General features: G+C 44.4%; 1 protein-coding gene across 4 annotated transcripts in view; it reads right to left on the bottom strand.

The window, feature by feature from the left end:
• The window catches only part of LOC136641987 (cholesterol transporter ABCA5-like), an 82,181-nt gene that overhangs the window by 13,430 nt on the left and 51,644 nt on the right, over window positions 1-17,107 (bottom strand). For 3 of the 4 annotated variants that reach the window (XM_066618135.1, XM_066618139.1, XM_066618138.1), the window contains 7 exons: window positions 15,996-16,168; window positions 15,756-15,893; window positions 14,650-14,763; window positions 6,745-6,915; window positions 5,409-5,522; window positions 4,748-4,885; window positions 2,167-2,232 (listed from right to left, as the gene is read on the bottom strand). In XM_066618135.1, coding sequence (XP_066474232.1) covers window positions 2,167-2,232; window positions 4,748-4,885; window positions 5,409-5,522; window positions 6,745-6,915; window positions 14,650-14,763; window positions 15,756-15,893; window positions 15,996-16,168 — 914 coding nt within the window. The remainder of the gene's footprint in view (window positions 1-2,166; window positions 2,233-4,747; window positions 4,886-5,408; window positions 5,523-6,744; window positions 6,916-14,649; window positions 14,764-15,755; window positions 15,894-15,995; window positions 16,169-17,107) is intronic. The other variant, XM_066618137.1, reaches the window with a different exon arrangement.

The raw sequence follows: 17,107 nt of genomic DNA on the forward strand, positions 1-17,107 counted from the left end.
TCCAAGCACGAATACAGCCCAAGAAATAAAGCACATGCACTTAAATGGACCCCCATTCCCCCACCCCACAAGCACAACTCTGGTTGTGTTTGGTCAACTGGGCCAGAGGCTCTCAGGGAATCAGAGGCTGGTCGTGGGCCAGATAGAGGCTGGCTGCGGGTCGCATTTGGCCTCCGGTCCGGGGTTTGGAGGCCCCTGCCACACACTATAAACTCATTGAGACACCAGTTACAGTATTTTTTATTTTTGTATTGCTAATATAAGTAAAACTATATGTTACACCTCGTTCTGTCCCTGCCAAATGTCTTTGAAGAACAGTTACATGCCACAAGGGGGCATGTGTTTCACTAGCAAATCGCTGCAGTTGTGCAGGAACTGGGGAGACGTACAGCTACACTAGAAATGGGACCCAACAGAAAACCTTCAATGCACTATCTTCAAAGAAAGACCATAAGAGGTTTGTGGTCATACAGCAAAGAAGGGCAATAATGCTTCTAGAATATATTGCCCTGAGCCGGTCCCACCCACCTCCTGCCCAGGTTCCTCTTCCCTGCCCTGCCCTACCCCACAATGTTCCACCCACTCCCCGCCTTCCCCCACCCCAATATTTCTTACCACCGGCCAGTACAGCTGGAGGACTGGCCAGCCCTTCAAGCAGCACAGAAACTCAGCACCAACTGATGCTGGCCCTGTGCCAGCAGCTCCACCTCTCCAGGTGCTGCAGACGTGCCTTGCAGCATGTTTGCAACACCCAGGTTGGTGGTACACTCATACTGCTGGTGGTAAAGAGCTCAGGATTGGGCTCTTATACACTATTAGTGCCATTTCTGAATCTGTCTGAAGACAGATACAGTGTGCCTAGTACAATTAATCTTTATTGGATTTTTTTTCTACTATAAAAGCCCTCTAGGCGCTTACAGAACCAATAAAAGACATTAAATGAATAATTCAAACAGAAAATAAAATAATTGCAGCTGTCAAAACACAAATGCTCTTAAAAATAAGGGCAAACTGGACAGACTGAAACTGGAGACTAAGTAATGATTATGCCAAGCAAATTTGTCTTGGGAGGGATTAAGTTATTGGGGTACCACCATAGACCTTTTCTCCAGTAGCCATCTAACCTCCAGTGGCACAGATACCAGTAGGAGGGTCTCAGATGATGAGCTTAACTGTGAGGCAGGTTCACATGGGAGAAAGGAGTCCTTTAGAGACTTCAGAGAAAGTCTCTAGTCCTTTAGAGAAAGGAGTCCTTTAGGGGTATTTGAGGGACTGCCTCCTTCCCTACAATCCTGCCCGTGCTCTTAGATCATCTGGGGGGGCCCTTTTGACTGTGCCGCCACTAAGTGATGTGAGAGGGGCAGCGGCCAGGAAGAGGGCCTTCTCGGTGGTGGCTCCCGAGCTGTGGAATACCCTTCCCTTAGAACTGAGAACTGCTCCCTCGTTGCTAACGTTTCGGCGTGGTCTGAAGACCTTTTTATTTCAAAAAGCTTTTAATGGTTGACAGGCTGACTGGCGCTTCTTATATGAAAATCCACGGGGTTTTTTGTTTTTAGATTTTTTTAATTATTGTAAATTGTTTTTAATGTTGTACTTTTAAATTGTAACCCGCCTTGTGTGCCCGTTGGGCAAAAAGGCGGGGAATAAATTAATAAAATAATAATAATAAAATAATTTAGGCACCCTAGCCCAAAACAGACATTAAAAATTAAAACCCACACTTTGACTTGTGCCTGAAGGCAGTGATTGTCTTTCAGCACTGGGTAATATGTTTTCCTGGTGAATCCTGGTTAACAATTTGTCTGCCATTTCCAAACCAGCTAAAACTCCTAAACACTTTCATGGCAGTTCCATGACTAGAATATGTTCATAAATCCAACCCGGATGTTACCAACAGTTAGATAACTATGGTGAGGTCACATTGTTCTAGAAGCTTCGTTTTTAACAGCCATCTTATGCTCTCCAGATCAAAAGAAATTATTGCATCACCTTTTATGACACCATTGCACATAATTAATCTTTTAAAATATTTTATGTAAGAATATAATGCTCTTGTACAATTTATGAAAAATATAGCATAAAGAATAGCAATAGCCACTAATTTCAATGGTGTTAGCTTCCAGATAGCCAATTTTCTAAATTCTAAAAGAAAAATATGGTGCTTACCACTACTACTGAAACCAATAGTTTTTCTGAGTTTCTTTCCATCCTATGATCAAGTTTCCGGGCTATCTAGCAAGATAATAAATACTTTTTACAGCAACTTTCCTCATGTTTTCCACAGATCATTCTAAGTTAAATTACACTACTATAATTAAGAACTTTCATTGATGTTTTCCCAATGAATTTCATACAATTTACTTCTGAATAATAACAGGATTCAGATCAACATAATTAACCATACTATATACGACTGATCAGATACACGAGCCTTGAAAGATAGCTCAGATGGCAATTTCACCATGAAAATCTGGCATGCCATCACAGCTGATTTCAACAGAATGTCACTACCCAATCTCTGAATTACTTCCACAGTATTTAAACCTTTTCTTTCCTTTCTTCCTTCCTTTGTAATACAAACAGTCATATCTTCAAGCTAGGCTTAGTGACTCAGAAGTGAATGAAGCAAAGTCACTCTTCAGGTAACCTGTCTAAAGCTTACTGGCTGCTCTCCAATGCAGAAAGAAAATGATAAACTAGGCTAATGCTGAGGATCCTGGACAGATTTCAGACAAGCCACTTCCACTTTTGAGCCCTCTGGCATGATGTTTGAAAAACAGAAATACAATTTTAAATGTGTTTGAATCAGGTTTTAAAATTGGTTGACATGTATGCAGGAAGGCTTTCTAACTTATTACGTTTTTATGCCATCAGAGAGCAGATGCATTCCACTGGAAATGCATTTGCAGTTTTCCACCCACCATTTTATTCCACAAAATCATATAAGTTTGAGAAGGACTTTCCATATTTTAACCTGTCTTCCCTATACAGAAGAGGTTGGGGGGGAGAGAAGTTGTGCTAGTTTCACCTATTTCCTTCAGAGTCCCTCTCTGCTTTCCAAAGAACTGACAAGACTGGGGATAAGTTCTGTTCAGTTTCACTAACCCTGGGAAAATTTCACCCAGTGGTTCAGTTTGCCATTGCTGATGATGCCCTGATTTGGGAGGGGGAGGCTTTTTCTTCCTTCAAAAGGTTGTGGATGTGTACCAGCACTATTGGGCATAGTAAAACTAAAAAAGAAACTATTTGGTCAACACAGTCTGAAATAATCTCATTCAAAAAACAAATTTGTTCGACTTGTAATTCTTGGCTATATTACAAACTGAACATCAGAACATAAGAAGAACATCAGAACATAAGAAGAGCCCCACTGGATCAGGCCAAAGGCCCATCTAGTCAAACTTCCTGTATCTCGCAGTGGTCCACCAGATTACAGTGGTGACCAACCCGAAACTGACTGTGATTTTCCCAGAAAAGTAGTTTCCCAATGGCTATTGCAGTGGCAACAGCTCTCGAGGAACTACATTTCCCATGGTACTCAAGGCCTATGCAAAGTGCCAGCAGAGTGGAGAAGGGGAATACCTCCCTCCTTAGCTTTCATTGCATCTGAAGTGCTACTGCCACAGTTAGTTCAGTTGATGTGTGATTTAAAGGGACAGATGAGGGGCTAGGTGGGATCTGGGTGGGTGGAAGAGAATTGAGTGTAAGAGAGAGGCAGAGTGGAACTGGGAGCTTATTTTTCTGTTGTAGCAGCTGGCCTGTAGAATTTTCTCCCACTGGAATTTAGGATTGCTGTCTGCTTGCAATCTGTCTGCCGTCTGTTTTTTAAAAAAAAAATATACATGACATTTAAATTATGGCGTTTAGAGCCCAATCATGTGGGCTAGAGCGCCGGCACTACAAGCATACCAGCATTGCTGAGTGTCGCAAATGTGCAATAAAGCACATTTGCAGCACCTTGCAAGGATGGAGTGCTGACACTGGGCCTCAGTGCCATGAGGATGCTGCACAGGAGTGACTGACAGTAAGTAGCACTGATGGGTGGCTTTTCAGGATGGGGGGGAGGGCAGAACGGAGGGGAGAAACCAGCCCAGGAGAGGGGTGGGACCAGTGGAAGCCACCCCTGCGGGATCCTATGCCCCATGTCGAGCGGCAAAGTTCAACACTGGGCTTCTCAAGTCTACTCAATTAATGCCCCCCAATGCAGGGGCTGAGGCTTTACTCGGGGTAAGGGAACAAAGTCCCATTCTCCTGAGGAGACCTCTGGCAGCATCCTTGACCCCACTGGATACAGTGGTAGCCATTTCCGCGCCACAGTACTGCCGGGGAGAATAGGATCGGGCTGCCCAATTTGTTTCATGGTTGCTTTCCTGTGATTGTAGTATTTTTGCTGATTGTCTTATTGTTTTTATTGCATTCTTTTATTTCTTTAAGTAAGTTATCGAGCTTTCCTCAAAAGTGGAACAGCAGGATGTAAATTTTTGTAATAATGGCTGGGTCAAATTTGGACTGAGTTGGGAACGGACTGAGCTATTTCCCAATTTCTGTGGACTCAGCTTATTTCCAAGTCAATCTGATCTGAGCCAAGGGTAAGACTTCAACCATCTCTAGTTTATAGTTTCCCTGCATATCAGAAAATCTATCAGGATTACTGGAAAATATACACATGGTGCAAATATATTTTAGCTTTTGCCTCCAGACACAGTACAAACAAAGTCCATCAGTAGTTCTGTTCCTTAAAACTTACCTTTATAAAAGAAATCAGACACCCAATCAGAGGATAGATGGGAATGAAGACAGAAAAGCAAGTATGAAGAACAGCAGCTGCTGTATAGTACCACATGAAAAAAGCTATTTCAATGACAACAGAACACACCAAAGCAGCCTGGAAGAGAAAAAAAAAAATTAAAATTAAGAACTGTGCATCTTACACTACAATTCTATACAGTATATGTTTTCTCAGGAATAAGTCTCATTGTGTTTAATGGGACTAACTCCCAGATAAGTATGTATAGGGTTGCAGCCTTATCTTCGGCTAGGTCTCCAATGTTTTGTTTGCACATGATCACTTTTCAAAGAAGCAAATATAGCTAATTTTTTTTTTCCTTAAAGCAGTCTCAGAAATAAAAGAAACAATAACTTGTGGCTAATTTATACTCAAAATACAATTAGGGATCCAACATTTGTTCTCATGCAGCACACAGTGACATTGGTGTGGGTCATATCAATATAATGACATTGCTTATGCATGCATTTAGAGAAAACTAAATTTTTACCATGTGTTTGAGCTATAACTGAATGGCAGAAAAATATAATGGAGACATTTAATATAATATAAATAATCAATCAATAAAAATTATTAGATTAATGTAAACAGGAAAAAAATTAAATACAGCACTTCTACTTACCACTGAAAAAATAAATGACCAAAATTCTTTCGTATTTTGTATGGTTTTAAAGGTGAAAGAGACAACATAATTGAACAGAACTACTGAGGGTACGTAACCAATAAGACAAACAACCTGCAGGGAAAACGATATTCATCATGTACTCTGACATCAAAACCACAACACGCTGATTAAAAACACAATCTATCTCCCCTATGAGAAGGGAATTCCCACAGGGCTCAATGAAATCCTTTAACTACCTTTCACCTGCCCATGCATGCCACCTATACATGAATCCAGTAGTCCTACTCCTCTTTAGGATTGGTTCATAGGCTACTCATAGTCATAGATTACACAGGATCTGAAGGTTGGAAACGTTGGATTAATGAATGCGAGATGCACATTCTATTGGAGTTCTGGAGATGAGAATTTTTTTTGATGTTAAGGCCTGGATACACTACACAGGGTTCTTTGTATCCTTGAAAGGAGGATGAGGAAAAGGGCACCACAATGAATACTCTTTGTTCCTATGATGTAATGGCTTATTCTTTGCTTAGGACTACCCCTTAAATTTGGATAAATTTACCTCTTGGTGGACATGGCTATTGGAAGCAAATCCCTTGCAACAGACTTCCAGACACAATTTGAGGTGTCGACCCTATTATATAAACTCCTAAAAGGCTTGAACCCATCAAACCTCAAAGATGCCTTCTTTCTCAGGTCCCATTGTAAACTGAAAGGCCAATAATGAAAATGCTTTTCTTACTATAGACTCTATATCAGGGGTGTCAAGGCCTAGGGGCCGGATGTGGCCCGTGGAAGCTTTTTATCTGGCCCTCAGGCTCTCAGCTGCTGAGCAGTGCTGAGGTGTTACTGCTGAAAGGGCAGCCCACATGAAAATTGGGCTCTCCCATATCTTGAAATATGATCCAGATTTGCATATTTTCTGTCATTTGCAGCTAATGAGTTCCTAAGTGAGAGAAAAGTGCTTATTTTTGGTTATGACCTGTTTAATGACATCACTTCCTGAGTAATGACATCTCTTCTGGCCCTCGGCAGGCATAATGAATGTTATTTGGCCCTCGGTACGAAACAAGTTTGAGACCCCTGCTCTATATGCTATGTACAAAGAACATTTTTGTATTTGCATTTAATTTCTGCTGCTGATGTGAAACAAACACGCAAGCGAGAAGGTAGTTACTATAACATTTTCTACTTTAAGAGGAATTTAAACTAAAATACTGTTAACTACTCACTGCCCTTAATAGGTTGGTTAAAATCCAAATACTGTATACAAATAGGAGAACAAAAAGAGGAAGAAGTACAGGAATTTTTAAAAAAATGAAATAAAACTTACCACAGCAAGAAACTTTTCAGGATAAAAATAAACTCCATGGTGAAACACAAACAAGCTTCCTATCATCATAAGTAGAATAATGTAAAATAAAGGAATGTCAACTAATGCCTGTCCACACCAGTAAGCAGATGGATAAAGACCGGAGATCTTAAGTTGAGTGTGAGCTTTGATCTGCAAGAGTGCAAAATAATTAAAATATAGGTGGAATATGGAGAATGGTAGCAAATCTAACAATTGCATTTACAACATGGTCTTGGTTTGTTTGCATATGCATGAGATGTGAGATGCATACATTTTGCATGCTCCGTTCATCTGCTGACCCAGTAAAAAGGGAAAGTGGGGAGCAGAAAAGGATAACCCCTAGCACTATACCCCTCGGCTGTGGCCTTCTCCAGCTCCTTTCCCTGACAGATCAAGAAAACTTAATCTATTGAGGCAACCCTAATGAATAGCCTCAAGACTTGAGGGGTTTAATTATTCATCTGCCCACAGCCTTCACCTGTCATTGACAAACTTGGGGGAAAAAACACCAGAAAAAAAGTTGCTCAAACATTTTTATCCCTATATTTATGAAAGCTAGCAAACTGCAGGAGCTCCAACTCTTTGAAGAGCAGTTAGCAGTTATCAGATTTTTGAATAGCTTCAGGGCTTGAGGCAATTAGTTATCTCATCTTTCCACCATCCTTGTTCTCATTGGCAGCTCTGCAGGATTCACCAGAAATTGGGTCGAAACCCAGTTTGAGAAATGCTGTTCTAGAGAAACCTATCTGGCCCCTTCTCTGATAGCTTTCCACAACTGTGTGAAAAAAGAGATTTATTTATCTTGGTGCTTGGGCATATTAACAAAAAGCTGGGATATAAATGTACCTAGACCAGGTGCAACCTTAAACATTCAAAGAGCCATTTGGACCCGTTTTCCGGAGAAAAGAAAACCTCGGGAGCCACAAAACCCTTTTGACATCTAAAATGAAGATAACACTGCATATATAGTTTTTTTTACCTTTATGATCTGCTGCAAGCTCCCCTTCCTGTGCTAACCAGACAATATACTTATTGTCAAGATAGATATATCTTGACTGAGGGCCCAATCCTATCTAACTTTCCAGCACTGATGCAGCCCAGAGGTAAGGAAACAAATGTTCCCATACCTTGAGGAGGCCTCTGTGACTGACTCCCCACTACAAGATGCAGTGCATGCCCCATTAGAATGGCTGCACCGACACTGGAAAACTGGATAGGATTGGGCCCTGAGACGGCACTCTGAGGCACACACAGGGTGACCAGATGTCATAACAATAAAAGAGGACAAGTCACCCCAAAATGTAGGATATTGAAGAAAAATGTAGGACCACAAAATAGAAGCTTAAAACACTCATCTATATTGATTATATATTGATCAACATATAGATTATATATTTATTATATATTGTATTATTGATCTCATGTGCCTAATTTAAAATTACTTATTATTGAATTTAAAACTGTATTACATATAATTTATTAATTACAAGAGGGGATGCGTTGCCTGCTCACAGGGAAAAGCAGGACATTTAAGTTCTTTTCCAGGACATGGGGCTAAAAAATAGGACATGTCCTGGAAAAAGAGGACCTCTGGTCACCCTGGGCACACACTGGGACGGTGCATGCTAAGACGGCACCCTTGAATTTAGCACTCTTCATTTTCCCCAGGTCAACCCCCATCTTTCTTGCTCCTGAAAGAGCACCCCTTTCTAAGGCTCCCACAGCCCCATCTCTGCCCTCCTGCTCCCCATGGCACCCCAGAAAAGCAAGGTAAAGATGGAGTTACACAGGCAGCCCTTCCACAGTCTCCCTCTTCCCCACCCACCCACCCTTGCAAAGTCAACACTCCTCCCCTCTCCCACTGCTCTGCCTCACCTATTGCCCTACAAGACAAAAGTGAGGTCATCCCCATTGCCTCACTGTGCCAAGCCCCACCCCACAGCTATGTGCACAGGAGATACCCACAAGGGGACTGCAGGCGCCTTCTGCCCTCTCCTGGGAGCTGTCCCTGCCTCCCCTCACCCAGGCAGCCCTGCCTGGGCTCCCCCTCCTGCCTCTGCGCCCCCCACCGACCCCCCACTGGAAGCCCACCAGCCTGGCGCCCCCACCCCTTGCCAGCCACACTCAGGATGGCAGGAAGCCAGGAGGGGAGCCTGGCTGCTGTCAGCCACACTCACCATATACACGACGTAGAGGGCGCACAGCGCATTACGGGAGCAGGCGAAGCCCCAACACACCATCTTCCCAGGCAGGAGCGGCCAAGCCCCCCTTTCCCTCCCCCGCAGCACAAAACAATCTCCCCCTCCGCCCAAGGGGAAAGCAGCCGCCACCTGTCCTGCCCCTTTAAATCCCAGCCTGCAGGAGCCAGAGCAGCAGCAGCCCGTCCTGCAGACGCGTGTGGCCTCTGGGAACCAAGTGCCTCTGGGAACTAAGTGCCAGGTAAGGCACAAGAGTTTAGCATCTGGGCGAGTTCAGCAGCAGGGCGAGGAGGCCAGGGCCCCATACACTGCCCTACCTCTTCCCTAGAGAAAAGGGCTGCTATCCATTGTACGGTTTTTAAAAGGACCCCTAAATAAAACAACAACAACAAAAAAGCTATGCAGTCAGACAGCCAGCAGCAGGGTGGGGGCTATCCAGTGTTCTGCATTGAGTGCCAAATGTATGATTATATGCCTCTGGGGCATAAGTCATGGGTGTGTCCTCGGTGCAAGGAGCTCCAGGCTCTCAGGGAACGCGTCCGCTCCCTTGAAGCCTTGGTGGCCGACCTGGAGAAGCGCAGGCAGCCAGAGGAAGACCGTGGGGAGACTTCCGGGGACGATCAGGCTTCGTCCCAACCTCAGGCGTGCAGCTCCTCAGCTGCCCGGGTGGGAAGTCTCGGGACTGGAGGACGTCATCCTGGAGAGGAGGGAAACAATCCCCTAGGGGGGATCCCTTCTCCAGGGGATGGGCCCGTATCCGAGCGCACTCGGGATACTCCTCGGCGGGAGGGGGGTCGGGGGCTTCTTGTAGTGGGGGATTCGATTATTAGAAACATAGAGAGGGGGGTTTGCGACGGATGTGAGGACCGCATGGTGACTTGCCTGCCTGGTGCGAAGGTTGCGGACATCACTTCTCGTCTAGACAGGCTAGTAGACAGTGCTGGGGGAGAGGTAGCGGCTGTGGTGCATGTCGGCACCAACGACGTGGGCAAGAGTAGCTGGGAGGTCCTGGAGGCCAAATTTAGGCTTTTAGGCAGGAAGCTGAAAGCCAGGACCTCAAAGGTAGCGTTCTCTGAAGTGCTACCTGTTCCACGTGCAGGGCCAGCTAGGCAGGCGGAGATCAGGGGTCTCAATGCGTGGATGAGACGGTGGTGTAGGGAGGAGGGGTTTAGATTCGTTAGGCACTGGGGAACGTTTTGGGACAAGCGGGGCCTGTACAAGAGGGACAGGCTCCATTTGAACCAGAATGGAACCAGACTGCTGGCGCATAACATTAAAAAGGTGGCAGAGCAGCTTTTAAACTGTTCCCTGGGGGAAGGCCGACAGGAGCCGAGGGGCATCCGGTTCGGGACTCCTCATCCCTATGGGATGAGGATGGGGAGGTTAGAGAACAACAAGACAAAGGCAGGGTAGGAGAGGAAATTGGGAAAGGTAGGGTGATGGGATGTGATAGACGGTTTGGCACAATGAAAGGATGCGGGGACAAAGGAGCGAATAAGCAGCCCATCCTGGGGCATTCCGTGTATAAATGCTTTTATGCGAATGCCCGAAGTCTACGAGCAAAGGTGGGAGAACTGGAATGTCTGGTGACAAGGGAAAATATTGACATAGTGGGCATAACAGAAACCTGGTGGAATGCGGAGAATCAGTGGGATACCGCAATCCCGGGCTATAAACTCTACAGGAGGGACAGGCAGGGGCGTGTTGGAGGTGGGGTGGCCCTTTATGTTAAGGAAGGGATAGAATCCAGCAAAGTAGAGATTGAAGGTGGGTCCGACTCCACCGTAGAATCTCTGTGGGTTAAATTACCAGGCTTGTGCAGCGATGTAATACTGGGGGCGTGCTATCGTCCTCCAGACCAGAAATCTGATGGGGACCTTGAAATGAGGAAACAGATCAGGAGGTGACAAGGAAGGACAGGGTTGTAATCATGGGGGACTTCAATTATCCTCATATTGACTGGGTCAATTTGTGTTCTGGTCACGATAAGGAAACCGGATTTCTTGACGTGCTAAATGACTGTGGCTTAGATCAGCTAGTCACGGAGCCCACCAGAGGACAGGTGACTCTGGATTTAATTTTGTGCGGTACGCAGGACCTGGTTAGAGATGTAAACGTTACTGAGCCATTGGGGAACAGTGATCATGCTGCGATCCGTTTTGACGTGCACGTTGGGGGAAGAATACCAGGCAAATCTCTAACAAAAACCCTTGACTTCCGACTGGCGGACTTCCCTCAAATGAGGAGGCTGGTTAGAAGGAGGTTGAAAGGGAGGGTAAAAAGAGTCCAATCTCTCCAGAGTGCATGGAGGCTGCTTAAAACAACAGTAATAGAGGCCCAGCAGAGGTGTATACCGCAAAGAAAGAAGGGTTCCACTAAATCCAGGAGGGTGCCCTCATGGCTAACCAGCCAAGTTAGAGAGGCTGTGAAGGGCAAGGAAGCTTCCTTCCGTAAATGGAAGTCTTGCCCTAATGAGGAGAATAAAAAGGAACATAAACTGTGGCAAAAGAAATGTAAGAAGGTGATATGGGAGGCCAAGCGAGACTATGAGGAACGCATGGCCAGCAACATTAAGGGGAATAATAAAAGCTTCTTCAAATATGTTAGAAGCAGGAAACCCGCCAGAGAAGCGGTTGGCCCTCTGGATGGTGAGGGAGGGAAAGGGGAGATAAAAGGAGACTTAGAGATGGCAGAGAAATTAAATGAGTTCTTTGCATCTGTCTTCACGGCAGAAGACCTCGGGCAGATACCGCTGCCCGAACGGCCCCTCCTAACCGAGGAGTTAAGTCAGATAGAGGTTAAAAGAGAAGATGTTTCAGACCTCATTGATAAATTAAAGATCAATAAGTCACCGGGCCCTGATGGCATCCACCCAAGGGTTATTAAGGAATTGAAGAATGAAGTTGCAGATCTCTTGACTAAGGTATGCAACTTGTCCCTCAAAACGGCCACGGTGCCAGAAGATTGGAGGATAGCAAATGTCACGCCTATTTTTAAAAAGGGAAAGAGGGGGGACCCGGGAAACTATAGGCCGGTCAGCCTAACATCCATACCGGGTAAGATGGTGGAATGCCTCATCAAAGATAGGATCTCAAAACACATAGACGAACAGGCCTTGCTGAGGGAGAGTCAGCATGGCTTCTGTAAGGGTAAGTCTTGCCTCACAAACCTTATAGAATTCTTTGAAAAGGTCAACAGGCATGTGGATGCGGGAGAACCCGTGGACATTATATATCTGGACTTTCAGAAGGCGTTTGACACGGTCCCTCACCAAAGGCTACTGAAAAAACTCCACAGTCAGGGAATTAGAGGACAGGTCCTCTCGTGGATTGAGAACTGGTTGGAGGCCAGGAAGCAGAGAGTGGTTGTCAATGGGCAATTTTCACAATGGAGAGAGGTGAAAAGCGGTGTGCCCCAAGGATCTGTCCTGGGACCGGTGCTTTTCAACCTCTTCATAAATGACCTGGAGACAGGGTTGAGCAGTGAAGTGGCTAAGTTTGCAGACGACACCAAACTTTTCCGAGTGGTAAAGACCAGAAGTGATTGTGAGGAGCTCCAGAAGGATCTCTCCAGACTGGCAGAATGGGCAGCAAAATGGCAGATGCGCTTCAATGTCAGTAAGTGTAAAGTCATGCACATTGGGGCAAAAAATCAAAACTTTAGATATAGGCTGATGGGTTCTGAGCTGTCTGTGACAGATCAGGAGAGAGATCTTGGGGTGGCGGTGGACAGGTCGATGAAAGTGTCGACCCAATGTGCGGTGGCAGTGAAGAAGGCCAATTCTATGCTTGGGATCATTAGGAAGGGTATTGAGAACAAAACGGCTAGTATTATAATGCCGTTGTACAAATCTATGGTAAGGCCACACCTGGAGTATTGTGTCCAGTTCTGGTCGCCGCATCTCAAAAAAGACATAGTGGAAATGGAAAAGGTGCAAAAGAGAGCGACTAAGATGATTACGGGGCTGGGGCACCTTCCTTATGAGGAAAGGCTACGGCGTTTGGGCCTCTTCAGCCTAGAAAAGAGACGCTTGAGGGGGGACATGATTGAGACATACAAAATTATGCAGGGGATGGACAGAGTGGATAGGGAGATGCTCTTTACACTCTCACATAATACCAGAACCAGGGGACATCCACTAAAATTGAGTGTTGGGCGGGTTAGGACAGACAAAAGAAAATATTTCTTTACTCAGCGCGTGGTCGGTCTGTGGAACTCCTTGCCACAGGATGTGGTGCTGGCGTCTAGCCTAGACGCCTTTAAAAGGGGATTGGACAAGTTTCTGGAGGAAAAATCCATTATGGGGTACAAGCCATGATGTGTATGCGCAACCTCCTGATTTTAGGAATGGGTTAAGTCAGAATGCCAGATGTAGGGGAGGGCACCAGGATGAGGTCTCTTGTTATCTGGTGTGCTCCCTGGGGCATTTGGTGGGCCGCTGTGAGATACAGGAAGCTGGACTAGATGGGCCTATGGCCTGATCCAGTGGGGCTGTTCTTATGTTCTTATGTCCTGCCCCTTTAAATCCCAGCCTGCAGGAGCCAGAGCAGATGGCTGAAAGAGCCGCATGTGGCTCTAAAAACACAGGTTGCCGATCCCAGACCTAGACCAACAAACTAGGTGCTTTGATTTTGTTTTTGATATTCGTTCTTCGCCTTGTAATGTTAAAATTAATGTTTTACTGTATTGTTTGATGTTTTTTACTTGTTGTGCTACTCTGTCCTTGATTCTAATGCTCTGTAAGCCGCCTTCAGCATTAGCTTTGGCATGGGAAAGCTGGGGTATAAATTTCTTAACATAAAAATAAAATAAAAAATAAATTTTCCATCCACCCACATGGCGCAAATTTAGCCAGAGAAGCCACTGGGTTGGGTAAATATCCAGCACTTAATTGTATTATTACAATTACAAGCGCATCGGTAAAGCAGCTACCACGTTTTCCAGACTCACAAAGAGAGTCTGGTCCAACAAGAAGCTGACGGAACATACCAAGATCCAGGTCTACAGAGCTTGCGTCCTGAGTACACTTCTGTACTGCAGCGAGTCATGGACTCTTCGCTCACAACAGGAGAGGAAACCGAGCGCTTTCCACATGCGCTGCCTCCGACGCATCCTCGACATCACCTGGCAGGACAAAGTTCCAAACAACACAGTCCTGGAACGTGCTGGAATCCCTAGCATGTATTCACTGCTGAAACAGAGACGCCTGTGTTGGCTTGGTCATGTCGTGAGAATGGATGATGGCCGGATCCCAAAGGATCTCCTCTATGGAGAACTCGTGCAAGGAAAGCGCCCTACAGGTAGACCACAGCTGCGATACAAGGACATCTGCAAGAGGGATCTGAAGGCCTTAGGGATGGACCTCAACAAGTGGGAAACCCTGGCCTCTGAGCGGCCCGCTTGGAGGCAGGCTGTGCAGCATGGCCTTTCCCAGTTTGAAGAGACACTTTGCCAACAGTCTGAGGCTAAGAGGCAAAGAAGGAAGGCCCATAGCCAGGGAGACAGACCAGGGACAGACTGCACTTGCTCCCGGTGTGGAAGGGATTGTCACTCCCGGATTGGCCTTTTCAGCCACACTAGACGCTGTGCCAGAACCACCTTTCAGAGCGCGATACCATAGTCTTTCGAGACTGAAGGTTGCCAATACAAAAATTGTATTATTTTAAACAAGCACAAACTAAGTTACCTTGTGATTTTCAGCATTCTCCATTGCAAAATATGGTGGCATCCCAGTTACCAGGACTCCTAGTAACACCGCTTCAAAGTACAGAACCAGCGTAAAAACTATATCAGTAATTTCCTGCAAATTAACGGATTTCAGTATAAGGAAAAGAAAAAACTTTAAACATTATTAATTTTCTTATTGGGGGAGAATGGTCTAGCATGGGCTTGATAAATGTCCTATTTCTGTTGCTTGCCAGGAAGTGCAAAAACAGGAGAATTGTCAGTTGTGCTGGATTGAGAATCTTCTGCGCAACATTTTTTTTATGAATTTCCAGCTATTTCAAGATGCTTTGTGTGAAGAGACAAACCACAGCAATTGTGTTTTTTGAGGTGGTGTGTGAAATTTTTGTAAACTTTCAAGGAAGGTGCTTATTGCTATTTGGTGGTGGTAACAGCACTTCTCCCTTATTTTTAAACTGTTTAATCTGCAACTGGGTGATGGTGGTGATGGCAGTAACAGTTCTGAAAGCACTAGGTTTACCTAGTAGCTTTCCCCCCCTGAAAAGCTCCTTTTCCCCCCCTGAAACACTCCTTCAGAAGTTTCAAGGAATGTTGTGAGATACATGACAGGACGACAACGTTTAGGAAGCTGGGAAACCAGTTTATAAATAGTTAATGTGCTGGTGGCTTATTCACTTGCCCAGAGAGAAAAACGAATGCAAACAGAGAACTGGAAACATTCAATTTGAACAGCATTTTCTTCTATGTGAGCACAGAAACACTCCAACACATTAATGAGGAACTGGTGGCACTTTTCAGTTTAGAATCTGTGCTGGAAATTTCTTGTATTTATGCAGGTAGGACGTGCATTGTACCTTGTACAATGACAATAAAGTATCTATCTTATAAAAGTAAAAGAAACATAAATGATAACAGTACAGCAGGTCAAGTGTAACTACCAAAACTAAAGTTGAGCAAGTCTTACTTCTTGTAGTAAGTCAGTTTAGAGCAGACCAGGGCAGAATTTACTGTAAAGAAACAGGGGAGCTGAGCAAGGAGAATCCATACACACAGTTGCCTTTTCCCTATTACCTCGTTGTACAGTCTTTGGGTTTTGCATTCACTTACTTGAAAGAAAGGGTTGCTCCAGACCTGGATGCTTTCAGTAACATTTAAACTGCGCAGATACAGGTTGCTAATTATATTCATCAAAACAGGCAAAGAATGCACCATGGTACGATTAAAAGCAGCTGTGAAGATGTAGCTCTGAAACAACAACATTTCTTTAAAATTTTTCTACAACTATGCACACAACAGTTTTTCCCCCAGTCCCCCACATCCCCAGAGGATCAGTATATTTCTTGTTACCTTATCTGCATGAAATATATTTAATGCTGCACTGTGGGGAGCAACTGACACATAACCACTGCCATTTAATGGTGGACTGTGGAGGGCAGCAGATACATAATCACTGCCATTGAATATTTCTGTCTGTATATTCAGGCCTCTAAGAGAGCTAATGATGTCATCAATGTTTGATCCTAGGTTAAAACAGCAAACAAAATGTCATTAGTACCACAAATGTAGAGACTCCTTGTATGCAAGAGAACTGCAGTGCACACATTACACAAAGTCCTGTACCTGAAAAAGCTTTCCATTTCTCTACTATTCTAAAGGCAGCACTATATCCCTACTGACCATGTGGGCACATTATCAAACATTTATTAATGGTAGTATAAAAGATAATTATTCATTCAATAAAGAAAAAATATTATATGTTATGCAGTGTCAAGAAAAAGCACTCTTCTCCTGAGTAACCCACCCCTTCCCTAAATGACAGCCCATCTGAATACACTAAGGCTGACCTAGGAATCAACCTGTCACCTCCTCCATTCTATCAAGAACTCTGAATCATGTATCACACAAGGCAGTCTCCACTAAGATGTGTATGCATAATGTCTGCGAAGAGCAATGACGCCTGAAAATATTTTAAGAAATATATATCCTGCATAATTAATTTTTAAAAAAATCTAAAGGTGGCTTTCAAAGATAGTAGCAAACACACACAACTATGTCTCAAAAATAAGCAGCATTTAGACAGTAAAAATAATAAAACCCAAGAACAAGTGAACAGCAAATTAATTAATTTGCTATTAAAAACTTGAGAATTGTTTTTTAAGTCTTCAGCTGATGTTTAAAACTCCCAACTAGACAAGTGACAAGGAGAGTTACAGAGATCATTCCAAGGTCAGTTCTTGGGAAAGATATAAGATGACATAGATCTCTATAGCCAATCCAGTGCAACCAACTTCCACCGCACAACAGGACATGCTACCACAATGGTGCATCAAACCAGGTGGATCAATGTAGCCAACAAGATAGCATACAGAATGAGCCAAAATTGTGGCTCATTATATCACTAAACATCAAGACTTTACCCAAGAACTATGCACTTCAGATAATTCAGGAATATATATGAA

The sequence above is a fragment of the Tiliqua scincoides genome, chromosome 2, assembly GCF_035046505.1.
Source record: "Tiliqua scincoides isolate rTilSci1 chromosome 2, rTilSci1.hap2, whole genome shotgun sequence".
In the NCBI taxonomy this organism is placed as follows: Eukaryota; Metazoa; Chordata; class Lepidosauria; order Squamata; family Scincidae; genus Tiliqua; species Tiliqua scincoides.